This window comes from Drosophila ananassae, chromosome 3L, assembly GCF_017639315.1.
Source record: "Drosophila ananassae strain 14024-0371.13 chromosome 3L, ASM1763931v2, whole genome shotgun sequence".
NCBI lineage: Eukaryota > Metazoa > Arthropoda > Insecta > Diptera > Drosophilidae > Drosophila > Drosophila ananassae.
Genome location: NC_057929.1, coordinates 15,640,377 through 15,667,665, shown reverse-complemented (window position 1 = coordinate 15,667,665; position 27,289 = coordinate 15,640,377). Strand labels below are relative to the sequence as shown.

General features: G+C 45.7%; 4 protein-coding genes across 8 annotated transcripts; 3 read left to right on the top strand and 1 right to left on the bottom strand.

Moving 5' to 3' along the window:
* Nucleotides 1-135: 135 nt before the first annotated feature.
* On the top strand, nt 136-6,695 carry LOC6494149 (putative ferric-chelate reductase 1 homolog). Of its 4 annotated transcripts, none has more exons than XM_032450248.2 (8): nt 136-212; nt 3,972-4,480; nt 4,537-4,868; nt 4,926-5,077; nt 5,139-5,760; nt 5,817-5,929; nt 6,113-6,268; nt 6,326-6,695. In XM_032450248.2, exons 2-8 carry the CDS (start codon nt 4,008-4,010, stop codon nt 6,443-6,445), a joined length of 1,968 nt encoding a protein of 655 aa, XP_032306139.1. In that variant the 5' UTR covers nt 136-212; nt 3,972-4,007; the 3' UTR covers nt 6,446-6,695. The 4 variants fall into 4 exon arrangements, with proteins under 4 accessions (XP_032306139.1, XP_044571614.1, XP_032306138.1 ...); XM_044715679.1 differs by having other exon boundaries at nt 137-212; nt 6,140-6,268; XM_032450247.2 differs by having other exon boundaries at nt 151-322.
* LOC6496412 (FAS-associated factor 1) lies at nt 6,647-10,312 on the bottom strand. 2 transcript variants are annotated; one of them, XM_001960828.4, is made up of 14 exons: nt 10,139-10,312; nt 9,953-10,053; nt 9,729-9,797; nt 9,455-9,644; nt 9,240-9,392; nt 8,984-9,173; nt 8,727-8,928; nt 8,448-8,652; nt 8,244-8,389; nt 8,031-8,185; nt 7,829-7,974; nt 7,498-7,772; nt 7,313-7,432; nt 6,647-7,252 (listed from the first exon to the last, which is right to left on the bottom strand). In XM_001960828.4, exons 2-14 carry the CDS (start codon nt 9,989-9,991, stop codon nt 7,097-7,099), a joined length of 2,046 nt encoding a protein of 681 aa, XP_001960864.1. In that variant the 5' UTR covers nt 9,992-10,053; nt 10,139-10,312; the 3' UTR covers nt 6,647-7,096. The 2 variants fall into 2 exon arrangements, with proteins under 2 accessions (XP_001960864.1, XP_032306137.1); XM_032450246.2 differs by lacking the exon at nt 10,139-10,312 and having other exon boundaries at nt 9,240-9,377; nt 9,953-10,132.
* A 470-nt stretch (nt 10,313-10,782) lies between these two features.
* LOC6494150 lies at nt 10,783-12,305 on the top strand. Its single transcript, XM_001960827.4, has 6 exons — nt 10,783-11,223; nt 11,288-11,401; nt 11,458-11,604; nt 11,660-11,777; nt 11,833-12,002; nt 12,068-12,305. Exons 1-6 carry the CDS (start codon nt 11,025-11,027, stop codon nt 12,223-12,225), a joined length of 906 nt encoding a protein of 301 aa, XP_001960863.1. The 5' UTR covers nt 10,783-11,024; the 3' UTR covers nt 12,226-12,305.
* Nucleotides 12,306-13,612: 1,307 nt separating this feature from the next.
* LOC6494151 (pikachurin) lies at nt 13,613-26,275 on the top strand. The gene is made up of 15 exons (XM_001960826.4): nt 13,613-14,172; nt 17,696-18,112; nt 19,653-19,769; nt 19,906-20,731; nt 20,944-21,065; nt 21,128-21,474; nt 21,537-21,726; nt 21,786-21,922; nt 21,983-22,200; nt 22,263-22,338; nt 22,395-22,547; nt 22,608-23,995; nt 24,062-24,163; nt 24,224-24,327; nt 24,391-26,275. The coding sequence occupies exons 2-15, from the start codon at nt 17,983-17,985 to the stop codon at nt 24,543-24,545; spliced, it is 4,065 nt and encodes a 1,354-aa protein (XP_001960862.1). The 5' UTR covers nt 13,613-14,172; nt 17,696-17,982; the 3' UTR covers nt 24,546-26,275.
* The last annotated feature ends 1,014 nt before the right edge of the window (nt 26,276-27,289 follow it).

Sequence of the window (27,289 nt, the reverse complement as noted above, 5' to 3'; positions counted from 1 at the left end):
TTTTGAATCATTTTAAGAAAAGACAACACCCTTTAGATTAACTGTTTTACCAAGCCAGAACAAAGTTTTAAAAATAAACATTTTTCTGTAAGTTGCATAGCATGCCCCCCTTAACTTTTTTACTCGTTGGCGCCGCGAACGTCAGATAGAGCCAGGTAATTCAATTTGAGCCGCCGAATCGAGCAAACGTATCCCCGCGTTTTATTTAACAGGTGATCCGACAGATACGTATATTTTAAGTTCGGTTTTCAGCGGCAAATTCCGGAGAGCGTACAGCTCTAACGCAGCTCGGATTTTCGAGTTTTGTTAACAGCGATTTTAGGTTAGTGCGTGTGCTTTTTGACAAACGGGTTTTCAGTTATTCGCAATTATTAGAGTTCTAGGGCGCAGGTGTGCCAACTGGCCATCGAAAGCCACATGCAATGTGCATTTTGAAAATCTAAAACTAGCGCCGAAAGTAAAACACAACATTCTTGAGAATAGATTTGGAGCTCCGACCCACTAATCTCTGTTCACCAAAATTCCGACCCACTAATCTCTGTTCACCAAAAAATGGAAGTTGTTTGTTTCTTTCCACTTTAACTACATATGTCGCAGTACAGTGAAACCGGTTTCAGTAATTTTAACGATGCTGTGAGATCACAGAAACCCCTCTCCTTCCGCGGCGCACCTTTTTTTTTTTGAGAGGTTGCATAGATTTACTATTTTTTCGCACAAAATTTCAATGGCAAGTCGTCAGCAAGACCTGACTAGTACAATGGAAACAAGTAATTAATTTGGCGGCGGACTCAAATCTAATAATAATAAAAATAAAAATAAACGAGTGATGACAAGAGTCGCGCCTGCGCGAAGCAGTGATGTAAACAATATGCAGAAGAGTTAAAAGGCGTAAAAACAAGACAGTGAAAACTAAGTAAAGTGGACTCACAACAATGTATTTTTCAGACAAAAAGTGCTAGTTTGAAATGACATTTTCATTTTTGCAAGAAAACAGTAACTCTCCGTGCCTTCATAATAATAAAATAATCTCGGGACGTGTCGTAGTCCCAGGTCGGATGGAGACACTCGCGTCCACAAGTTCATTTCTTACGCAATTAATGCATTTGCTGATAAATCAACTTGACAGTCACTTTCTACTGCGGTCCGTCCTGCTCTATTAACTTAATAATGGTCGACGGCGACAATTGTCATAGCTTTTGTTTTGGCCTCCGACTGGCCTTTCCTCGAATAGCTTCGCCGATCTGTTTTCCATGATGTAAGCTAATGGCAATTTTATGTTTATATGTGCACACATACAACGAATCAATAATCGAGTCGTTAAGGCATTTTCCGATTCCTCACCTCGTACACCTGTTTGTCTCTCAGAGACTTTTAAGTTTTTCCCCGGACTAGGACTTCTAGGACATTGGGTCCTAAAGCTTCATAGAGAACTCTTTCTTAAGATAATATTAGAACCCTTTTGACACCTGCCACTCCAGTTTGGCCCGACTATGTAAATTCCGATCAATCTCCTCCCGTATGCAAAGCAAGCAAGGAGAGGTCTATGCCCTATGCCCCCTGGAAAAACAGTCCTTACCTCCATCCGACATGGCCTGAAAAGGCACCGGAGGAGGCGGGGTTCTAACCCAGTTTACACAGGTGGTGGCACGCGATGTCCGGCCAAGATTGCCCTGCAATGACCAGCAATTGCCATGGCAAGGATCGATTCGGGTGCCCACCTTGGAGACACCCCTCCCACAGCACTCGCTTAGGTCAAAAGTTAATAAAACGGCGTGGGCTAGAAAATTATACAGAACTGGCTAAACTAGCGAGCTTTTAATGACTGATAAGCGGAGAAGATACAAAGGAGAGGGCGGTTAATAGTAGTTTTCGACCACCAAAGTCAAGAGAAATCTTATCAATCGAAGCCACATAACATCAAACCGAATAGTTTGCACCTGAGAACGTACCCGCCACATCGAGTGGGTGACTTGGCAAACTTGTCCTGTTAACTGGTCGAGTCACCTTAGCCAAATTAGGCGGCCGGGGTGTCAGTTACCCTCCGGCGAACCACTTACCTTAAAATTGGCAGAGCTGGATGCGTTGATCGAAGCAATTAGAGCCGACTTGTCAATTAGGCGGCACACAAAAAAGGCGATCTCAAAAATAAAGTATTGCTTAAGCACAGAGTGATTGTACTTGGCTATATCTGCCAAAAAAGCTTAAAAATTGTATAAGTATACAATACAAAATTGTTTTCTGTGCATCTAAAAATTGGTATTTCGAGTAGACACATTCCAATTCAAATTCAAATTGCGATTATTTTTTGTACGAGTTTTCAAAACTGGCTTTTTAACAAGGGCATGACAACGTCTATATACACGTATATGCTGGATACAGGTGTACCATATACACATTATGCCAGTATGGAGGTGTGTGTTGACTTCGCCACGAGCTTGGCAGAGTCAAGTGCTTGGGCCCACATAATGGCTTATTGTGTTATGGTGGAAAAGTCGCTAAACAGTTTTGTCTCACGTTCGAAAACAACAAAAAAAAAAATATATATATATAAAATAAAGCCAAGCCCGATTTGAAGCCGCTGCTATATGGAGGCCAATGGCTATATGACTGCTGTGGCAGTGTGCGCGAAAAATTTACTAATGAGCCAAGAATTTAATGAAAAGCATTTAACGGGAAACTTTTCACTGTCTTCGGCTCGGTTTTCACTTTGCCTTCTGCAGAATGCGAACCATGTTAGCCGTGTTCGATGTGGAGATATGGATGTACCTTGACACGGGTCTCCACATCGCAGGTGAATGCTTTTAAGATAAATCACTCACAGCCAATAAATTTGGCTTTCAAGGTCTCCGGGGCGAATGGAAATGTGAACGCCCATTGTGCGGTTCTTGAAGCCAAATCAAAAAACACAATTGTGTGTACTATTTGGCATTTACAGAAAGGCAAATTAATAAAAAAAAGACTATAAAATAAGGCAAGGTCATGCGCTTGCCATAATCGCTTTCAAATTCAAGTTCAATTCGCATTCTGAGCACGACATATACTGAATCTCAGATACCTTGATGAATCACCTAGCCAGCACATGGGAATATCCCAGACACATAATGTATTCTGCCCACTCACTTCCTCATTGATCTTGGTCCCGAACTGTGCTGGAAACTGGAAAGCAAAAGTCACTTCTGAGTCACGGGGAACTGACCTCGTTAAAGTGGCAATCACCTTCAAAAAACCAAAATATATTTCAAAAGTTATGAGAACTGCGGGATTCCCGTTAACGGGCTAACTAACTACCAAATTAAACGATTTTCCGCTTAATTTATAGAACCTCTCGTGGGTAATTGGACTAAACGCCTACCATTAGTACGATTTATTATGGTTTTAATTAACTTTGCAATTATAACGAGAATATTACGGATCAGTGATAAGCGCTGAGTGGACAGGGAACTGAAAGCTAAACGTTGTTGGGCTGTCGATAGGGCTATAAGCCGATTGCCTCGTAATGGGAATCCCTATTATAATGCATTTATAAACTAATATGTTTCTAATAAACCTAATATGTTTGTCCTGGTTGGAATTTATGAGCCAACATAATATTATATAGTATTTATAAACTATTTAGATTTTATCGACTCTTGTTGCCATGTGGAGTAGGGGTCTAAGCTACCCGTTTGGTGACCCCGCTCTTCAGAACCATCGATAGTCTGATAAGTATCTGAAGTATGTAGATGCCCAGATACATTCGCAATTCACTCAGTTTGCACGGGTTCGCTGGAACCGCGACTCTGATAAGCAGGGGAGCAATTATTTATGCCATGGTAATTAAAAAGCCACCGACGGAGGAGACAAGATGGAAATGGAAATTACGAATCAGAGTCAAATGCGGGGCAAAACTAGGGCTGGGGGCGGAAGCCATGGGACACGGTTCGCTTCTGATCACCCAATGCTGATGATTCCGCAATGTCTGCTCTCGACAGGTGCTCCCCCTATCTGGCTCCAACTCCCTGTCTACGATGACGCAGCCGCCGACGATACGGGGCTGGATGGCGTTGCCAGCAGCGCTATTGCTAGCGCTGGCCACATGGCCGCATCTCAGCCAAAGTCTGCCGCAAGGTGCTCCCGAAACAGTGTGCGACACGATGCTACCCTTTCACTCCGGTGGCAGTGTCCTGCCGCAGAGCAGCGTCTCACCCTTTAGAGTTGAGACATCCGCCTCGACAGTTGGCCAGGGACAGACCCTCCGAGTGGATCTTACCGGCGTACCAGCCGGCTTGAACTTCGGCGGCTACATGATCCAGGCGCGCAACCGTAACCCGCCATACCAAATCATCGGCCAGTTTGGACCTGCCCGCGATGGCACCATCAAGCTGATGAACTGCGAAAACTCCGTCAACAACTCCGCCACTCACAGCAATGCTGGACCTAAGCCGCAGGTGCTCCTGGAGTGGCAATCGCCCGTGGACTTCCTGGGCGAGGTGGTCTTCAAGTAGGTTCCATGAAACCGATTCTAAAATAACCAAAAACTAATCTATACCGTTTCAGCGCCACGGTGGCCCAGTCTTATAGCGAGTTCTGGGTCGGAGTCCCGTCCCAGCCCGTTCAAATAGTTCGTCGAGATGTATCGGCGGTGCCACTGCCCACCCCAGCTCCACCGGCCTCGACAGGGACTACCCGCCCTCCCTACGTACCTCCAAACTATGTGGCTCCCAGCAACGTGGCAGCAGCCAGCGCGGATCCCATTTACAATGGATGTGGACAGAGCAAGAACTGCTTCGGCTTTCCCAACGGATGTGTGTCCTCCAAGACGTGCACATCCATCGCAGCTGTGACTGTGAGAGGCGATGTGTATGAATTCGAGATTCAGTCTGGAAAGGGTGAGCCTTCTTGGTTATTAGAGATGCAATGAATAATAATATATCTTTCATTTTCAGGAACCAATGCTGCCTATGTGGCTGTTGGTCTGTCCGACGATGAGAGAATGGGTGACGACCTGACCACCGAGTGTGTGCCGGAAAACGGAAGAGTCAACCTGTACTCCTCACTGACTTCTGCGTCTCCCTATGCGGCTGTCCGGTCAAGTGTGGTATGTCTCTGTGGATATGAAATTTTAATTCAAGACGTTCTCAAGGAATCCCTCTTTTTAGAGCCAAAACTCAGCCCGCCTGCTGGACGCCTCGCTGGTGGACGGCGTCATATACTGCCGGGTCCAGCGCGATGCTCAGACCACCGTACAGGGACGAAGCTTTGACCTGCGCAATGGAAAATACCACCTGTTGGTGGCCTCAGGAAGCAGCTTAAAGGAGAACAGTGTTGGCTACCACGACATCGGCCGCCTGCCCTCGGCTAAGGCCATCAATCTGGCGGAAGTTCAGGATCTGGAGGGATCCAGCAAACTGTTGGTTCAGCTCCACGGGGCCTTCATGATTGCCGCCTGGATCGGTACCACCTCGTTGGGAATTATCTTCGCCCGCTACTTCAAGCAAACATGGGTGGGCAGCCAGAGCTGCGGCAAGGACCAATGGTTCGCCTGGCACCGTCTGCTCATGGTGACCACCTGGTCGCTGACGATCGCCGCCTATGTGCTCATCTGGGTGGAGTTGAAGCGTGCCGTTTGGCATGCCCACTCCATAATTGGACTAATCACGGTGATTCTTTGCTTCATTCAACCCATTGGAGCCCTGTTTAGGCCAGGACCGAACGACAAGAAGCGGCCATACTTTAACTGGGGTCACTGGCTGGGTGGAAACCTTGCGCACATCTTGGGCAGTAAGTTTTTCCTGCATCTAGGCTTTGGTCAGATAAAAAGAGAACTCTCTTTGCAGTTGTCACCATTTTCTTCTCCGTGAAACTCCCCAAAGCTGAGCTGCCGGAATGGATGGACTGGATCTTGGTCAGCTTTGTAGTGGTACACGTTTTGGTGCATCTTGTTTTCTCCGTAAGTGATTGAGTATGGGGTTCCACTATGATCCCTGTTCATGAAAGCCCCAAACAGTATGAAGCGTAGACCCTCTTCGCCTGCCTGTATCATCAATGACCGTAAAATATCATTGTTCGTTACTAATTCATTCGCCTTTCATCATCCTCCCGAGAACTTGTGACTACGTCCCTTAACATGTAGATTGCTCTTTGCTTGAATCATTGGCAGGTGGCGGGTATGGCCTCTGAACGTCACCAGAGCCAGCGGGCCAACACGTTCCAGATGGGCGACATATCGCATCACCACCAGCATGCCATGCGGAATGGAATGAGCATGGAACGCAAGATGGATGCTCCGGTAAGTAATGATTATTTTCACCCAAGCCTTCCTTCTAATCGATTGTTCTCCTTCCAGTATGGAGCCATGCGGAAGGGTCTATTGGGAGTGTATGCTGTAGTTCTGGCGCTCTTTGTTGTGGTGCTGATTCTGTTGGTGGTGCTGGCGCCGATCGAGCAGTTCTTGGGAAAGTCTTAGGCGCCGTTTGATCGCTATCGTACACATTTTTGTAAAATCTGTCCGCTCCCGCTCCAATACTCCTATTACCAGTCTAGGGTTTTTATCATTTAACACTTTTTGTTCAAATTCTTCCCATCTTCAGTCACCGCGACTTTAAAACCCGTGTTGTGTTGTTATGTGTAATTATGCGCAAAGTGTAACCTACAGCGGAGCGCTCAGTACATGTTATATAATTTATTATTAATAAAGTAAAACAAGCCAACATAAATGCAGTAATTTTGTTTATCCTTTCTCCCCTCTGCTATATGTTTATCTCTAGAATCTGGGGCCTGCTGCTACTGCTCTATCGTATTGCGCTGAATCTCCAATCAATATTTATGTATGTATATAGTTTTATAAAACCTTTTAGCTCTTACATGCCGTCAATCTGCATCTTTATCATTATCTTTATATGATATCATTATCTTTATATGAATTAATGGGTTTAGGTGTGGCTGCTATAAGAGTGTACTTGGGAGTTCTGTGTTTGCGTTTTAAATTATTTAAAATTTAAATTATAGTACTTCAATAAAACTCTAAAATTTTTCAAAATAATGCGACAAGAACTGAAACCAATTAAACGAAAACTGCCTAAAATTAAAGTGGTGTGATGGGCGGGATGGAACGGAATCATCGCTCTTCCAAGAACACAGTTTCCTGCGGATACAGCTTCAGGGCCTCAAGTGTTTGGCCGGACTCCATGGCTGTGAGATCGCGGCGTGGCCAGCTTAACAGTTTGTACTCTTCAATTAGGAATCCGTTGGCGGTCACAAAGTTCAGTAGGTCCTGCATAAAATATATTTTATGAAATATTAAACATTACTTTCGTTCAACTAACTCAGTTACCTGGAGGCTGTTGCTGGTTAAAAAGCGGCGTTCCAAAAACTCTCCCGTTGGCTTCCGCACTCGAATCTTCGCAGTGCCTGTCGTCTGTTCTGCCGGCTCCTGAGGTAGGGATTGTTGAGCCTGTAGGACAAAGGAGCCATTAGCCGCTAGATAAAAACTAGATTTGGTTAAATCGCACTACTTACGACTAATCTTATGGACTCGCGCCTGGCATCCTCCTCGGCACGTTCAAAATCAATGCGCTTTTGTTCAGCCGCTTGCGCCGCTTCCCTTTGGCGCTTCGCTGCATCCTTAGCCCTGTCTGCTTGCAGGGTAGCTTCGTAAGCCATGTCCTGTTCAGCCTTTACTTGGTCGCGAGCAGCCCGCTCGTCGTCCTGTCGGATCTCTCCTTGCAGCTGCTCTTCGAACCGATCGCAGGTTCCAATCAGCCTCGTCAGCAAATCGTCTAAGTCAATGTTGCCTTCAGAAGACAGTCTCATAATTATTTTTATTTTTAAATGACATGATTCGGCTTACCAGGAATCACAGAAAGCACCCCGCAGCCACTACCCAGTTCGCGGCTCTTACCCACTAGCATGATAGCTGGCAACTTGTCCAGCCCTATGTTGCGAGCCATAAGCGAGGCATTGCTGCTGATGCAGGCAGTCAGCGAGGAAAGAAACCTGGGGATTACAAATATGAATAAATAAGAAGCAAAAAACTATTTGGTTTATTTTACATATCCTTGTTGCTCTCGAAGGTCAAGTCCCAGCCGTACAGCACAAACTTCTCCATGAATGTTTGAATAATGTTCTCATTTTTCATCAGCTGATCACAGAAAACGTTGGTCAAAATGCTTTTGCCGTGATGCAAGTAAATGGCCAAGAGTTTACGCTACAAGTTTAAAAGATATGTATATGTATGATATGTATATAAAATTTTGAGAACTTACTTCCTTTGCCGGTTTGTAGCAGGCCAGCTGCAGGGCACTTTCCAGGCTTCCAACAAAGAAGTAGGGACACGGCTCTCCATATCGCGCCAGATAGTTCTCTACGAACTGTGAGGAACCGCTCATCTCGTCGTCGGTGTTGTTTGGTACTGAAAATTGTAAATTCTTGTAACTTAATTCAACTTTTATTCCCTTATGTAAACTTACTTAAGTGTATGTTTAGTGGCTGAGCAGGGGGAGAGTCTGTAAAATTGAAGTCAGTCGCGTCCTCGAACTCATCTGCGGAACTTTCGCTGTCTACGTTGACGACATCGTAGCTATTGTTCTGTTGCTGGTTTGAATTGCTGTGGGAGGCAGTTGTAGGCGCAATTGTGCGTACTCCAAAGCTGTGGGTGAGATCTATTCCAGATCGCTGAAGAAATAGCATACACAAATAGGAGCTTAATATTTGAAGAAGTTTGAGATGATTTCAAGTTTTCAACATACCGCAAGGGTGGTTTCGTTGTCACAGCCTCTGGGCCAGCCAGTCCACTCTTGGTGACGAACGGGTATGCTCTTAATATCATCCACATGCATCTTCAGCTGCAGCATAGTTGTGTTCCCAGGAAGATTGAGTTCGAGAGGGCTTTCCGACTCGAATTGGATATGGATGGAGAAAGTCTTGTCTGCACGCTGTGACACCTCATCCCTAAGAGAATTGTCTCATTACTCTTTAACAGACTACATTTTTTCTTAACTCTTACTGCTCGGTGTCCATGTATCCATCATCGGTGAGATCCACTAGAGACAGTTCGTTTTCCTGTCCGAGATCTAAGTTGCAGATCCTCGAACTAGGCTGCTGGGCTTCGCTCGCCTTGGACGGAGGCCAGCCTTGAATGGCCTGACGGCAGACTGGAACTCTAGTTTTATCAAAAATGCAGCGCTTAAGTTGTTCTGTGAAGATAGATTTTCGATATTATTTTGTATCGGATGTATGTAAGTTTTAAGGTAAGGACCCACCTATGGTAGCCTCCGAAGGCAAGCGAATCTGGCAGATCTGCTGGTTAAAGTGGATGTTGAATAGAATCGAGTCCTGATTGTTCTGGTTATTGTTCTGACTGGCTACCGGATCAAGATTGATGCTCGACGTTAGCTGGGCTAGCAATTGTGACGCTATAGTAGGATACAGTTTCAAATCAAGGTTTAAGCAATATGCTCTATCTCGTTAAGCTTACTGGGAAATCTCTGCGGGATGTTAAGGTTCTGGCGCTCGGAGGCGAAGAATCCCCCACTCGAAGGCCCAGGCAGTTCGTCGTAGCCAGGTGGCCTGAAACCATTGGTGCTCTCTGCCAGTGCGGGCTGCGACTGATGAATTGCGCTGGCCAGGGATGGATCCTCGTGCGGCATCACCCGGCTCAGTGCATCCTATACATGGAATAGGAAAACAATGGATCGAAAAGTGGAAGAAAGTTAGAATACGACGCATGTGTTGAGAACAAAGAAACAGACCATAAGATTCCAGTTGACGGCCTCCAGATGGGAGAAGGCTTCGCCGACATCGTCAATGCCTGTGATGTTCTAAAAACACATAGTTTAAATCAAAATAATGTTGATATTAGTACGAATAGAGTTTATCCCCTTAAAGTCACCCATACACCAAAAATACGCATCAATGTGCGCAGCGAATCTGGCTGAGTTCTCTGTTTATGCAGGGCATTTATGCATTACTTTACCTGAAAACTGGCGAGTGTTTCTTCCTTATTCTCCGACATTGGACACGTTTGGTGTTTCTGAATTAAACCGACAAACCTGTATTTAGCTCTATGGATTTTCACTACAAAATTACACAAAGAAAAGGTGTTATTCGACTTAAGTTAAAATAACCAATCGACCGAGCTGGTCCCATTAATGTGACTTACAAGAGGTTCAGTGTTGGAAAGCGGCTAGAAGGCTAGGCAATTATTGTTGCGGTTCAGAACCCTGTTAACTGGTTTTTCAAAGCAGCTTCGTAAATTGTTTTCTTATTTTTTTTATTTCGATGTTACAACTAAAATTTGGACGAGGTTTAACGACAAATTATCACATGGTAGGCATGTTGTGACCTGATACGCAACTAATTTTGGCAGACTAGATACCAAAGTTGTTAAATCAGAATTATGTTAGCCAAGTCACTTAACTAGGTTTTTCAAATTAAAAAACAAAGATGTGAAAGCAAGCCTTACTTAATTAAGCTAGTTCATTTTATTTGTCCAGCTCCTCTTTAAAAAAAATGTGTCGATGAACTGTCATGGCAAAACATCGATATGACCGATATACTTTTTCCCGCCAACTTTCAAAATTTTCTTTGAAATCTAGATTTTGGATGATTTCCAAGAATCATTTTGTTTATGGACTGGAATACCTTTTCGATTAATTTATGGGGAGTCCTTCTTCAATACCTACTCCTTCCTTCCTTTCCTTGGCTTTCTAATAAAGCTTTTCCATATCTGTCTTTAATATTTTCGTGAAAAGCATTGGTTAGTAATTTCTGTTTTTTTCTGAATTCATAAAAAAGGAATAAATGTGGTGGAGTTTTTCAATCAGCGTAATGTAGTCAGCTGCAAATGTTGATTAATTTATAAAAAGTTGCCTTTCTGCATCCCGTGGAGACAAATAAATAGAAGAAAACTTTCCCACGCGCCCACAACAAATGTGACTCAATTAATCTTCATGAAGCTGCGAAATCGAAGACGCAGTCCGATGTCACTTCGATGCGGACAGGATAAACCGACAGTGTAGAAGCCTCTGGTATCTGGAAGCGACAACATGTTGCTTTTTGGCCTAAAGTTCTCCCTGGTTATCGCCCTAGGTCCTGGTTTGCTGGTCCTTGAGCCTGTGGCAGCGGAAAAAACTGGTCGGGAAGTACCCGATCGCATCGACAGACTACTCGATGGACTTTCCTGCGTCCCCAAATTGAGTGCCAGTTCTTCCTTCGCCATACTGCTGGCTGAGTTCCTGATAAAACGTGAGCCTAATGAACCGTAAACTGCGATACGGATGACGGATATGCATATTAATTTGTGTTTCAGAGAAACTACGCTATGTGGCCCCGACGCGATACGAACGGCAGCTGTATTACCACCTACTCCACAGAATGGAGCTCATCAAGGAGCGATCTGACTGGGGTGGAGTGTACGGAGACAGTCAGTAATTTACACCAAATTATAGAGCAGACTACAAGTATGTATTTTTTGTCCAGTTCTCGGCAGTGTTTTCCGGCGGAATATGCTGCTACTACCTCCAACTCTGAAGTGGGGTGAGTTGCAGGCCAATGGGGAATACGAGCAACTTGCTGAGGTTTACCCGAAAGTGGTAAACGAGGGGCAGTTGAATGGAACCCTCTCGGGTAAGACGTTCGAAGGATAAGAGTTCATTAAGAGATTAAAGAAAGCATGATTTAGATTCGTGTCTTCGGGAGATTGTTATGCTGGAGCCCCCCAACTGTAAGGGTATATCTCTGGGCTGCCTGGAAATGCTAAACAGCGATGCCCCAGCCTATGGCTACCAAAGGACCCACCAGTGAGTAACACTAAGTTCCATACAAGGCTCCAACTGAATCACATTGACTGATTAGGGTGCTACTGCTCTACGTGCTGCAGTATCAGGTGTGTGCGCCCCACCTCAGTCCACCCAAGGTGTATGAGCTGTTGGCGAGAAGCCACTGCGATGAGGTAGAGCGCGAGCAGAATGCCATCCGAAGCCTGGGGCTGCCCTCCTCATATCGTGATCTGTATTTGGAGCAAGGTGAGCTGCTGTGGAATGTGGCTACCAGTGTGGCTTATCCTCTATCTTTCTGAACCATTCCACAGCCACCGTCTGCGGGCTGTTTGGCTTTAACGAGTTTGTCAATTGGCGCAACGTAATGGAAATAGGCAGCTGGCTGGAGGAGGAATCCATTGCTGACACTCAGCACATAAGCGATCTTGCCCTGGTCTTCTATGTGAACTCCTTACTTCTACTGCATTGAATTATGAATCCCCTACCACACTTTCGCTTCATAAGTTAATAAAATCCGCTTATTGCTTTTATTTTGCGCCAGCGTCGATTCCAGCACACTTTTGTTATTGAACTGCACTGGTCTTGGTCTTGGTCGGGGGCGTGGGGCTTGGGGAAGGAAACATTTGTAATGTGACATATTACTTGCGCTTGGCTGCCCGACTGATGGATATGCAGCCAGGACGACGACAGCAACAGCGACAGCTCCGGCGACACTTTCCATTACAAAATGCTCACACTGAAGTGGAATACTAATATTTGCCAGGATATTAATGCCTCATTTGATGCAAGTCGATGGGGAGGATGTGTGTCTACTGCGATGGGAGGGAATGCACTTGCTAAGCCAGCAGAAAAAGAAACACATAAAGAAAAGGGGGAGTTTTTTTATTTTAAGCTTAAAAATGGTTTAAAGACTCCTGAAAATATTTACTTTCCTTATTAAAAATTATTTTATATATAAAAAAAAATTATAAAAAAGAAGAGTTTTTTAGGTGTCCTGGCCAAAATATTTTGAAAGGTTGTTGTGGGAGCGAAGGCATACACTTGTGTCATCCCCTACAGTGTGCATGTCATCCCCTTTGTCGGGGGTCATGAATAGCGCTGGGTCATTAGTAACGTTGGCTTGTCAATGCAACAACAATGCCACAGCCCTTACAAGTGTCGGTTACCTGCGTGGGGAGTGGGCGGGTTGAGGTCAGACCTGGACAGTCCAGCTCCTGCTTTCTTTTCCTTTTTTTCAGACCTGGCGGGCAAACAACCCTTCAGCAACCCTTGCAACTTGATCAGCTGACTAGCTGGTTACAAAGCCCTCCCACCTCCCAGCTCCGTCCTTCCGTACTTGTGTTGTTTTTTCCACGCGTGTGTCGTCGAGTTCATTATGGGCTTATGTCCTTTAAAGTGTCGGTGGCACTCCGTAGGTGTTTATTATGCTGTTAAATGGCTGGCAGCACAACAACAATCTGTTGTCTAACAGTCGCTCTCCGGAGCCAGGTCCTTGCATATCTCAGGGGGTTACTTTCTCCGACGCATGCGTTGGAAATGAGAGAGAACACCTGTAAATAGTGAATGGGAGAGACGACAATGTTGACTTACAGGATTGCCAAGTGTTCGGGGCTCAATAATTACAAATAAAACGGATTATATTTATTTAATGATTCTCTGGATAAACAACATCTTAGGAAAGTATACTAGAAAATAAAGATATCACTTGTCTTAGAGATAGAAACATTTATTCCTTGTAAGTAAAAAAGTTTTAAAAATTTGTCATACCACCTCTGGCAACCCTGGACGGAAAGCTAACGGCGAGAATTGAATTGGCGCCCCTGCTACTTTCTCCGTCCCGTTATGCGCTCTGCTCATGTCCTTTCTCCTACGCTCAGTAGTCCACCGTCAATTAGAGTGTAAAAACGTTACGCTCCCCATGAAAACGAACGGAAAACGGAATCGCCTGAGCCCCAGAAGGAATCCGTATCCGTCGCCGCCGTCAGATATCCGCTTGCAGGATACAACAAAAATATTGCATATATACACACAGCCGCACAACGATGCCCGACAACGAATCCGATAAAGAAGAAAACTAGCCAAACGTGCAAATCCCAAATAGTTGTGTGCGAGTACGAGTACTCCGATTGAAAAAAATTTACAAGTGCAATGTGAAAGTCAGCTTATACGACAGCTGAACGTCCTGCCACTGTCTGTATGCGTGAGTGTCCTGCCAGTGAGTGTGTGTGTGTATGTGTGCGTTAAAAGTGTGCAAAAGTAAATACCACGAAACTCGCTGAACGCCGAAAAATAAAGCAGCAGAAACAGGGGCACTGGGAGACGAAGAAAGCAGAAATCAACGAAGGATACGCAGAGCTACATTATTTGGCCGGAGGCAGTCCGAGGCAGAAGAAGAAGAAAATCCGGAGCAGAAATCGTAAGGATTTGTTGTTTTATTTTAGTAAAGTGTATTATAATTCGATTAGTTGGTTGAGAAAAGAGGGTTCTATGTTTTATTTAATAAAGGATATATATGGTGGGGTTAATCAATGGTTAAGTGCCAGTCGTGTGTCCTTCCAGTTATGAGATATTCATCTTAAAAACAAACAAGGATTAAAAACAAGTCCGCCCTTCCTTTTCATATCCTGTGATTTTGGGTCAAACTAAAGTTGCAGTGCTGATGCTGGTAATTACCAGTTCGTTCACATCGGGAGCAGTTCAAAAGTCTCGGGGAGTTCCCCCCTTTTCAACGGAAATTTTTCCCCTTCCCCTTTCTCCTTTCCCATTCCCATCAGCTCCTGCCAGTTTCGCGAAAAGCACACGCACACAGACGTCACGCTCGTCGGCTCCCCTCCAGTTGCGGGTGTACGCGAGTGTGGGCTCCTGTGTTTATGTGTGTGTGTTTACCTTTGTTTTAGTCCTCGGGAGCTAAGAAAATTGCTTTGCCATTGGTGTTGTAGCGCCTGCCAGCCCGCCTGCCTGTCCTTTGTTGTTGTCCTGGCAAAGAACGCGGTCTTTGGCAGCTTTCAAGTGAAATACGCACCTGCGAATTTGCCATAAATTAGATCCCGGACCCGCATGTCGGAGGATATATGTGTTTAGTGCGATGTCTAAGCGCCCAAAGCCCTGGCAGGATAACAAAAAAGCGCAAAATCTCAAGGCTACCACAGCTGGCAAGGATAATACTAAATCGAAGTTTAGTCTTTAAGTTCGAACACCTTTAGTTTGTAGATCCTTTTGAAAAAATCAAACTATTCCAATACTGGTGGCCTTTTGATTTCTGGTGGACTGATGGCGGCCCCACTGTGGGCTCTCAGTTGTCTCTTGGCTGTCATTCCGGCCCAGTTCGGGAGTCCAAAGTCTGGCATGCGTGAATCGAGTTGATTCCCCATCCGCTCCTGCCCCTGCCACAGCACTTGCCCCAGCCTGTGGTCTTCGCCAACCCCCAAAAATATCCCCGCCAGCCCCGCATTGTTTTTGTGTGTATTTTGTGGTTGCTGGCCACCCAATTGGCTCTCTACGGATTTTGTGCTCTATTTACCTGCCTTATAAAACACAATTTATTGCTGCCCTCAGAACAGTTTCCTTTGTGTTTGTGTTGCTGCCTCAGATTCAGCTTCTGTTTCTACTTTCTTTTCTTTTATTGCATTGGCTATTTTATTCTTGTTTCTGCTTTAGTTTTTCACTTTGTTTTGTTTTATTCGAACTTAATTTTTTTGATTCGGCTTTTCGTGTTTCTGTTTTCTGGCCCGAGGACTTCCCCTTATTGGCTTTCTGTATAAAAGTTTTTTGCGTGACATCAACCGCAGGAATAGGAGTCCTGCCGCTCGGCTTGGCCTTGTTTGGCTTTTGAATCAATAAAACAGCCATGGAATCGAGAGCATCTTTTAAATAATTGAAACGAACCCCAGCAAGCGGAGGTCCTGTGGAAGGATATTTCTCTATACAAAACTACTTAGCCTCTAGTCCTTCAAAGGACATGGATGCAAATGCATCTGTTACCAGTTATACGGCTCACTTTTCTGTAGTTTCCGAAACTTTATCAAAAAAAAAACTTCTCAAAGGACATGGGCGTGCGGAGAGTTCCAGACCAATGTCCGGGAAACTATCAGAAATCACAAATCAACTATGAAAAGCCGCTGCCTCCAGATGAGCTCCTAATTGTGCAATTAAATCACTGCCACTTGAGCATCCGCTTCTGTCCATTAGCCGGCTAATTTGGTTGATAAAAGGATCGGCCATTAATCTCGATTCTGATGCGTTCTAATTAGTTTCTGAGGTCGTCCTGCCATACACACTTTCCACCCAAATGAGCACTCGTTTTTGAGCCTCTGCGTTTACCTGAATAATGAGTTTTCCTGATGAACGCCCCACTACTACGTGTGGGGCGCAAGTCTCCCAAAACAAACTCTGCACGGATGGGCGACAGGCTTCAACATTCCACATAGCTGGCCATTCGGAGGCGTCCTACCGGAAAGAAATGCCATTAAAAACGCAATAAAAATGCAGAAAATACAACAAAAAGGGTAGAGCTATGGGGAGGAGTGGAAGGAGGTAGCGGAAACACAAAATCCCGAATGAAAGAAATGCGAAAATGTACCGTAAAGAGTGCGCATACAAGCGCAAAAAAAAAATAAGTGTGTGGGTAGTATGTCAACTGCTCTACTCTGCATGCCTCTGTGTGTGTGTGTGTCTGCGAGTCTTTTGATGTGTGGGTGTCCCTGTATGCCTCAGTGTGTGTGTGTGTGTAAATAGCCAAGGTGGAAAAATCGATATAAATGAATATGGCAACATTTGGTCGCCCCTTCTTAAAGAAAACCCCAACTGACTCCACTTGAGACACTGCAGAATGGTAATGGGTTTTTAGCCCTTACGTCAAACTTGTAAAAAAAAAAAAACGGGAACGGAAAGTTTTGTACGCACATCCAGCGCGGGCTTTTCCACCCACACTTTGCCTGCTAGGAGGAGGAGGAGGGGGGCAGATTCGGGTGGAGGCGCCACTCGAGGCCGTAGGCAGTCAGCGCCACATCAAGCAAAGCCATATGAAAATTGGCATAAAAATATGTAGCACGCGAAAAGGAGATTCCGCCAGCAAGTCCTTGCCTACACTCAGAGAAAACTTGCCCAGCATTTGAACAAATGAGTGAGGAGAAAAGTGAAAACAGAAGAGCAATCACGGCCTGGACGGAGGCTGCAATGTTTGCCCCAGTAAGTGTGCTACACTTTTTTCGAGAGCGGGTTAAGTGCCGTGCCACAGAAACGAAAGTACCTACGTCTTGTTTTTCGCGACTCAGCGGCTCTATTTATTTTTATATCGAGTGGCTGGAGACTCGGTCTCCCCGCCCATTAATTTTTCCTACAAACTACACACTTTCGTGTATCATTTTAGTTAGTTTCTCTGGATGCATTGTATCTACGGCAGAGACTGTGGCAAGTTGGGCTCATATTGATTTCTAATTACTTTGCCACGCAGTATTTGGCTTAGGGTAGGACATCAGAGGTCGCAGCCGGTGTGGGCGGGCTTGAGTGGGCTTTGGGTGGGTGGCCGAAAGCGGGGTAATGGGAGTGCCTTTGTCTATTTGTTGTGGCGGCGTTGCCATGGCGGCTCCTATTGATTTTGCCAAACGCCATGAATAATGCCAAAGCTCAAGCCTATGCCTCATGCTGCACTAAGGGAAAAAATTACTAAAATTATAGAGAAATGATGGGTCAGAAATCTTTGCTAATCTAGAGGTTACAGGCTGTTTTTATAGCTATAGTTTCTATATATCTCTATTATTATTTGTGGCACCTTTTTGGGGCAGTGTTCTTACCTGCCATGTTCCATTTGGCCATTGCGTGCTTAGCAATTTGCGGTTATATTATAATGACCACTTGATTTGCGTTTGCGCTGGCTCAAGCTCTTGGCTCTGCCTCCACTAATGCCGCCTACTAATTGCGCGCTTGTGTTTTTCTTTCAGGTGTGTGTGTGTGTGCCTGTGTGTGTGTATTTCAGGTGGCGCCCCAGTGAACAGTGGGAGCAGGAGCTACAGTAGCGAAGGCAACCTCGAGACGCATGCATGCTCCATGCTCGCCGCTGGCTGATGGCCAAAGTTGGAATCGAAATCGAATCAGAAACCGGGACTTCAGTGACGACTCCTCCTCCAACTCGTACTCCAACTGAAGAGTACGGCGCATCAAGCATACGCCCCGTTGAACACACCTGTGGGCATTGAGAAGACAGGAGAGGGCAAAGTGCAGCAGCAGGATGTCAACTTCAAAGCATCATCAACATCGGCACTACCACTACCACGCTGGCTTCGTTTGGCTTCTTCTGCTGTCGACGGCCAGTGCCGCCGTGAGTGCCATTGCCGAGCCGGAGGAGGCGGCCTTCCAAGGTGCGTATGACATTTCCCCTCTCATTGTAGTAATTTGGGTATTTGGAATTCGGTATTTGGTATCTGGTATGTGGTATTTGGTATTGGCATTTCAAATTTGAACAGCCCGTTGCTGGACACGGACCCGGACCCGGACCCCTCAACATATCAAGAGGCGACGCCCTATTGTGTGAACCCAAAACCAGGCCTTTGACGTTAATGAGCGACTTAATTATGCGGAAGAGCGGGTGTGTTCTGTCCACTCCAACCATGGGGTGTGGAGTGGTGGGAGGGAGGAAACAGTGTAAAGCCAGAAGAGGAGGTTATGCAATGCCCGTTGTCAAATTCTTCCCAAGGACCTCTGCGACCATTCTCTGGGGGGAATCTGTCACTGGCTGATGTGCTGATGCTGGTGCTGGTGCTGACACTTCGATTTCAATTGCATACAAAATGCGATTTTTCAATTTAAATTTGAATACGCAATGCACAAGCCAGCGGGCAAACACGGATGCCAGGCGACAAGGATGGAGGAGGTCCTGAATTCGACACACGCTTGTGCGGCGCTTGTGTGTGGCGCATAGTTGTGTGTAGTATGCATGCAAATGTGTGTTATGTTCCTCTATGTCCAGTGCACTTTAATCGTCCCCACAGTTGCTTAATCAACTAGCAAGCCTGCATGTTGCGACGTCCTCCGCCTCCGCCTGCGCCTCCGCCTCTCTCCACCCATGTCCTTGTTGATGGCACTTTAACAGAGTGGCTGACGTGTTCGTGCCTGGGTCTCCGTCTCCGTCTCCATCTCCTTATCCAGATCCTGCCTGCTTTGAAAGTGGCTCGGGCCCATTGCGAGTGTTCGTCCCATTTATTACAATGCATGACGTAAGATTCCTCCGGCCACTCGGGCGTATGCGTAATGCATGTAATGTTTTACTTTTCCCCTTCGCCCAAATGACTTCTTAAAATGTGCATTGTCGAATGGCTTGATTTTTTTTCATAAACTAAATGTGGGCTGCCTCCGAAATTTACATTTAAATTGCCATCGAATTGGGGGCACAAAACTGGTCCCTTCAGCCCCGAATTCTGAGCTACCGCCCCAGCTAAGTTATTTTAGTAGACATTATGAAGTCCTGTGGTCAGGTTGCGGGGGTGTGGGCGGGGCGATGGGCCTCTAGGACGGTGCATTTGAAATGCTCAACTGCCAGGACCAGCAGTAAATTACCAGAAGCATATGCCACAGCCAGAACGACTGGGCCAGGACACAGCAGAACAGGACGAAACGGTTCGGAGAGTACCGGGACCAGGCCCAAAGTCCTTAAAGCTTATTAGAATTTATTGCGGACACGTCGGTCACACCCAGAAGCGGACACACACACACTCGGATGTACAATTATACGTAGCTAGACACGCAGGACACTTCCCTAAACGAAACTGAAGTAAACTTATGAAACAGTCCAACAGAAAACTATCAGGAACTGACTTTGAAGGACCAGAGATCGGGGATGGATGTAATTTGGGGGAGGTATACGTTCATGGGATTAATGAACTCCCTTATCCGTCTCCTCAGGACACTGTGGACACACCAGCCCCTGTGAGCAGCTCTGCTACGAGATCCACGATGGAATGTACGAGTGCGACTGCATCGAGGGATACGAGCTGAACAAGAACGGCTACAGCTGTCAAGGTACGTAGAAAGGAGATCCCAGGAGACAACCCAGGAGAGTCTAATAGACTATAGAGCTTCGGCTTAGCCTTTGATTACGTTGCGTGCAACGCTTATAGTAGAACTATTATACTACTCCCCCTTATCTACTTTCTAGTTATCAACTCCACTGCCAATGGGTTGGATGGGCGTGGAAAGTCCGACGAGGACGTGCTCTACCAGAAGGGAGCCTCTTTCAGCGCCAAGCTGGCCAACGATGATGGGAAGTCAGCGGGGAAGTCGCCACTGGCGGGATATGCTTCGCAAACCTCCTCGCCAGATGGAGTCGCCAATGAGGACGAGGACTCTGGCCCGGAGAGCGAGAGCTACGATTACGAGGAAGCAGATGACAGAAATTTCGAGACACAGGAGCAACTGCAGCAAGCGCAGCAGTTGCAGGAAGAGAAACAAAAAGTCAATTCAAACGATTACTACATATCAGCCGAGAGCATTAATTTCAACTCGGATTCCGAGGACAACTTCAAGGCGGCCAGCACAGCTCCCCCGGCCGCAACTCCATCCACTCCTAATGGCAGGAGCACCATCCGGGTAGCCACCAGCACCACTACGCTGAGACCCCCGCCAGCCAGTGCTGGCCATGACCCGGATCGAAATAAGGATCTGGAGGCCGATTACAGCAATGGGGACGACTACAGCTACGGCTACAAGTCGGACATGTCCGTCTACGACGACGTCAACAATAATCAATTAAACTTAAGACACCCGAGCAGTAGCAGGGGCAGCAGCAGTATAAGTGAATCGCAAACATATCAGCAAACAAGCAATACTAATCCAGAAAACAGGAGCAACGCAAAGAGCAGGAAGCGGAACAAAAACATTACCAGCAATAAGGTTCAAATGCATATCACGAGGGAGTCCACCACTCTTGGAAACATATCAGAGGCCACGGAGCAGGATGTGGGGGCAGCCATGGCAACGGACAGGTGAGTGACTAGAAGCTGCTCCTGTGGGAGGACGAGAATGCCTTGCGCCATTTTTCATACAAATCCGGGGTGGAATCCTTATTCCCCCTTTTTCATATTCCTTGCCAAGGTTTGGGGAAAGTCTTCAGACGTAACTTTTATTAAATTTTATTTGAAAGATATTTTATATTATTTAACATAATATTCATATCCTTACGTATCCTTTGAATCAGAACCAGCAGCCCCATCTGCAATTTGGACTGTGGCGCCGAGGGAATCTGTGCCTTGGAGGCCACTGCCGCGAGTTCCCGCTGCCTTTGTCCTTTTGGAAAGACAGGGCCAGGATGTCAAGAAGGTGAGAGAAAATAAACGGAAGCCAAATCAAATTTTGCATCCTTTGACGTCTTGCATCCTTAGACATTCGGGCTAATGTACCGCGCTTCGCCAAGCGATCCTGGCTAGCCTTTCCTGCCCTCCATGGCGCCTACAAACATGTCCAGCTGCGCCTCGAATTCCGTCCCGAGTCCTTCGATGGCATCATCCTGCTCAGCGGCGAGCGGGACGACCTGACTGGCGACTTTATGGCCCTGCTTCTGAACAAGGGCTTCGTGGAGTTTTGGTTCGACTGTGGTTCCGGAGTGGGCAGTGTCCGGTCGCGGGAGACCATCCTGCTGAACGAATGGAACTCGGTCATCATATACCGTCACAGGTGGGACGCATGGCTGGTTCTCAACCACGGCACAAAGGTGCAGGGCAGATCAAATGTACGTTACTGTTTAGAGATATCCTAGAAGTCCATATTCTAGAGGGCCGATAATCTTTTCAGGGTTTGTTCTCGCGCATCACGTTCCGGGAGCCCGTTTTTCTGGGCGGAATAGGCAATATTACGGGACTGGCCAAGAGACTACCAATGGCTGAGGGCTTTGCGGGCTGCATTCGCCGATTTGTGGCCAACGAACACGACTATAAGTTCACGGAACACCCCTTGGGAGATGTCATCAATGGATTCGATATACGTGAGTTCGGTTGTCCTGTATTGCCAAGAAGCTCTGACATTTCCTTCTACTAATCACAGAGGACTGCTCCATGGACAAGTGTGTGAGGTATCCATGTCAGCACGGCGGGAAATGCCTTCCCTCCGACAAAGGAGCCATCTGCCTCTGTCCCATTGGCTTTGTTGGAGATTTGTGCGAAATACGGATGGACCTTCAGGTTAAAACATCATCTAAAATCTGTATCTCCATGTATTTGAAGTATTGTGTTTTTTTTTAGGTCCCAGCCTTTAATGGTTCCTCCTTCCTCCGTTACGCGCCCCTGGGTGACAGTGCTCTCATCTGGCTGGAGTTGAAGGTGACCCTGAAGCCGGAACAACCGGACGGACTGATCCTGTATTCCGGCCCAGAGCATCGCGGGGACTTCATAGCTCTGTACTTGAACGACGGATTTGTTGAGTTTGCCTTTGACCTGGGAAGCGGTCCGGCTTTAGTAAGGTGAGTTAGGATCGGGTCTTGCCTAATGTGGATGTTTCATTAATGATCCTGCATATCCATAGGAGTGAGCGTTCCATCAGCCCGGGCCAGTGGCACACCATTAGGATCTCCCGAACCGCCCGGTTGGCAGTGCTCAAGGTATCTTAATCCTTTCATAGCTGTCTTAAATTACATTTTTGTCTTCGTCCCTTTAGGTGGACCAGCACCAGGAGGTCATGACCATCTCCTCCAACGGCTTCTGGCACTTGTCTTTGGACCAAAACCTCTTTGTGGGAGGAGTGAACCACGTGGATCGCCTTCCCCTGGACCTCAAGTACAAACCCTTTTTTGTGGGCTGCATTCAGAAGGTGAGTAAAGTGCTCTTACATTTTCCAATCCTTTTTTATCCTTTCCTTTCCTCCTTCCAGATTGACATAAACGGGCACTCGCTGGGAATCGTGGCCGAGGCATTGGGAGGCAGCAACATCGGCAACTGCCCCCACGCCTGTGTGGCGCGGCCTTGCGGCCCCCTGGCGGAGTGCGTGCCGCAAATGGAAAGCTACGAGTGCCGGTGCAGCATCCACAATGAGCGCTGCAACAAGGCCGCCGAGGTTCCGCCGGAACAACTGTCCTTGCTGGGTATCCACAAGTCCAGGGTCCTTGACGCCAAACACAATGGCGAGGAGCCCCCGATGGAGAAGGTATATTCGGGCCAGCATCACAAGAAGCATTTTAAGAAGCACAAGAACGTGCATAAGCCAACCCCTGGAAGCAGCACAAGCACGAGCACAACCCCAGCCACTACCACCTCCACCACCACGGCCCACGCAGAGACTGCCACGGCGGGGTCGCTGAGCAACGAGGAAATCGAAGACGATATTATCTTCCGCTTTGTGCAGCAACAGCAGCAGCAAAAGGAGCTCAGAGAGCAGCAGCAGTCCCCTTTGAGCAGCACTCCTGCCCCCTCACCCAAACCGAAGCCGAAACACTCTGGCGGAAAGCACCATGCCAGCAAGCACGAGCACCACCAGAAGCCGAACGCTGCCTTCGCCCGGAAGCTCAGCAGACTGCCCACCCACTATGAGAGTTTCCAGACAAACCCGGACAGCGACATCCTCACCTTCGCGGACAGCAACGACTGGGTGGCTAGTCTGCAGCAGCAGGAGTACGCCGATGCCAAAGGTGTGGAGGAGGAGGAGAGCAACCTCAAGCCTCTCAAGCAGAAGGATGACAGTCAGGAGTCAGTCCCGGACGACCACACCTTTGTGTTCGATGAGTCCTTGTTCGATGCATCGGATGGAACGGAGGAGTACCAGCGCAAGCAGCTGGCCCAGGACATGCGGCGCATCATGTCCAATTCCAACGACCACTCCAGCCACAAGAAGGCGGAAGCCCAGACCCCGAGCCCCCCCATACTGTCCAACGAGGACACCGTGCAGTACAGTGACTACACCGACGACGAGCTTCTGACCCCCGTTCTGCAGGGTGAAGATGTTGCCCAGCCGGAGCAGCACGCGTCCTCCAGTAGTTCGCCGCAAACCAACACGGACTGGAGCCTGCTGAAGAAGTTCGACTTATCCGCCGAGCACCAGTCGCAGATTCAGGGAGTCCGCAAGAACTTTGGTGCCTGTTTTGCCGGCAGCGACAGCTACTTCCACTACAACGATGCAGAGACCATGAGCCAGGTGATTAGCTACAGCATAGACCTGAATCTTCGCATCAAAACGCACTCGGAGAACGGTGTTATCCTGTGGACGGGACGCCAGGGCACAACGGATCAGCACGACGACTACCTGTCCTTGGGCATAGAGCAGGGGTGAGTTCAGAAGGATAATTAAGGATATGAATTACATGAACTAATGGCATTACTTTTCAATCCTAGGTACTTGCACTTCCGCTACGATTTGGGCTCAGGCGAGGTAGACATCCGCTTCAACGGCACAAAGGTCAGCGATGGTCTGTGGCACCGAGTGAGGGCTATAAGGTGAGGATTATCTTTTATATCTTTCATTTAAATATAATCTACATATCATGGCTTTTATAGAAACTCCCAAGAGGGCTACCTCGAGGTGGATGGGCGGAAAACAACAGTCTTACAGGCGCCAGGAAAGCTACGACAGCTGAACACTGACACGGGGCTGTATGTGGGTAAGTACCACAGATCCTTTTCTTCCTTTTGGCCTTTAATTCAATGAGACTTTTTCCTTGAAGGGGGCATGCCTGATGTGGCATACTTTACGCATCACCGATACTTCAGTGGCATTGTCGGATGCATCTCAGAGATCGTGCTGGCCGGCGAGATGAAGCTGAACTTTGACCCCAACACGCTGGGAACGGAGCACAATGTGGAGACGGGCCTCCTGTGAAACGGTGCACGCACGCCTCAAGACTTTTGATATATCGAATAGTTTAAATTGTTTATGTTAACCACACAAATGTCCTTCGTCGGTTTGTGTTTGTACAAATACGCTTTTAAAACGGAAAACAGAAAACAGAGAACGGTTAGGAGCATTTTTTTACACCAAGGGATGTGGATGAGACGAGCTGAGAACGAACCGAACTAATTCTAGAAGGGAAGAAACTACATATTATATACAAGCATATTTAGTATATACAAAAAAAAAGCATACATAGATATATATATATATATTTAAAGCAGAGGAAACCAATTCCCAAAACAAAAACAAAGGCACGCTTTCGCATAGAGCCTGTGACTGTCAATACTTCAGAATGGAATAGTTTATATACATGCATACATATATCTTTAGCGAAAGGATCGAGATCGGGCGCGTAAATCATATAGAATATGAAAAACCAAATTAACTGTCCATTTGCCGCGACTAGCGATACCGATACCGATAGCGATAGCGATAACGATACTTTAGTGTGTGGTGGCTTTTTTGAACCGTTACGAACCGTTACGCTTTACACTCGCAAAGCTGCTATCCTTTTGTACCACACACCCACACACCTACATTCTGAAATCTAGAAACTGAAAACTTGGAGGAGAAATTGGCAACTGTTTCGTTTTTCGCTGTACCTTAAACTATGAACTATTAAACTGTATAACTGTACATCCTGTACTATTTGGCGCTTCTTGGAAGGTCTAGTCCAAAAATCGAATGAATCAAAGAAAGCGGTAGGCTGGGGAAAGTGAGATGGACAGTCGGAGATGGACAAAAAAAACACAAGCTATTAGGTTGTAAGCTAATAAATGTGTAGCGTGTACTAGCTCGTAAGTCGGCACACTCACACACAACACAACACACACTCTACACTGAAAACGAACGCAAACACACGCCTGCCTATATTTACTTTTATATCGACGTGGAGCATTAACAAATCGTAAGATACTATAATGACACCAAAGAAACTTAAGACATACGTAAGGACACCAAGCAAAAGGACACACACAAGGATTTTTAACAATTTTTACTATGACACAACAAAAAAAAAAACAAAAAACAGCGACTACAACAACAACTAGCTAATGGAAACCAAAACAGAAACGTAAGCGAAGCAATTAAACAATCCCATAGCTAAATTTTTAAATCAAGCGAGAGAAGCAACTAATCCGTTTTGCCTGTTGAAAAAAATGGTATAAGATCCATAATGTAATACAAGGGTGGGTGAATAAGTCGGTGACTTTTTTAATTTCCCGCTTCCTAATTCAAAATGGCAACACTGCTGCTGTCAACGGTCCTGTCAAAATTTGAACAAGCTGCGTCATTTAGTTTCAGTTTGGCAGGACAACCTAAGAAAAAGTTCTCTTCCCCAACCGGGTGGAGGAGACACATTTGTATTCGTCTTATGAGTATATAATTTTGTAGCTTAATGAGATAAACAACCACGTATGTAGTTATATATATACATTATAAACACATATGCGTAACTACATATATATATGACTAACGGGAACTATAGAAAAAACGAAGCGTAAAATTAAATAAAGAAATCACAACCACCAATCAATGTAAAACTAAATTTAACGACATTCAATGTAGCTTATTTATATGACTAACTATTAACAGAGGAAGCCATTGGGACATTTAGTTTCGTACATTCGTTTGCAGAAAATAAAGATAAAAGAATGTAAGAGTGCAATGTTACTATTTATCAGGGAATGTGTTTTTTAAATATTTCTACCATTATGGATTCGTTTTTTTGACCAAAATCCAAAATTGCTGCCAAGTTTTAAGCAAAAACCAAAAGGATTGGAGCCCTGATTCATAAAAAGATTTTGGAATTTGGAATCGGTTGCGAATAACTCACAAAAAAGTGTCTCAAAAGTTTGGATTTTGGCCTAAAAAAAAAAATATGAAATTCGGTGATCCCATTTTTCACTTTTCATAATGGAAAAATATGCATAACTTGGCTAATAATTGCATCCACAAATGTTATACCTTCCCGATCTTGTTTCTTCGAGTAGCATTGTTTTCAATCAAAACCTGGCTACAAAATTTTTGACCCATTTTTCGAAATTTTATAAAGGGGTAACATCATGATTTTAGCCAAAAATGGGCTCAAAATTTTATTGTTTCATTTATCCAGACTTTTGATGCAGGTCGAAGGGGATTAGAGTCCTGATTCATAAATGGTACTCCGTTTTAGGATAGGTTTCGAAATAGCTAAAATATTAACTAAAAAGTGTATCAAAACCTTAGATTTTGGCCAACAAAAAAACATGAAATTCGGTGATCCAATTTTTCACTTTTAGTTATGGAAAAATATACATAACTTGGCTAATAATTGGCACATTTACAAATGTTATACCTTCCCGATCTTGTTTCTTCAAGTAGCATCGTTTTCAATCAAAACCTGGCTACAAAATTGTTGACCCATTTTTCGAAATTTTTCAAAGGGGTAACATCATGATTTTAGCCAAAATATGACCCAAAATTTTGTTGTTTCATTGACCCCAACTTTTAATGCAGATTGAAGGGGATTAGATCCCTGATTCATAGATGGTATTCCGTTTCGGAATCGGTTGTAAAATAATTAAAATATTTGGAAAAATGTCTACCAAAAGCTTGGATTTTGGCCACATAAAGAATATCATATATGGTAAATTTTATCACGTTATTGAAATTCAAGTTTTTTGGCCAGCCAG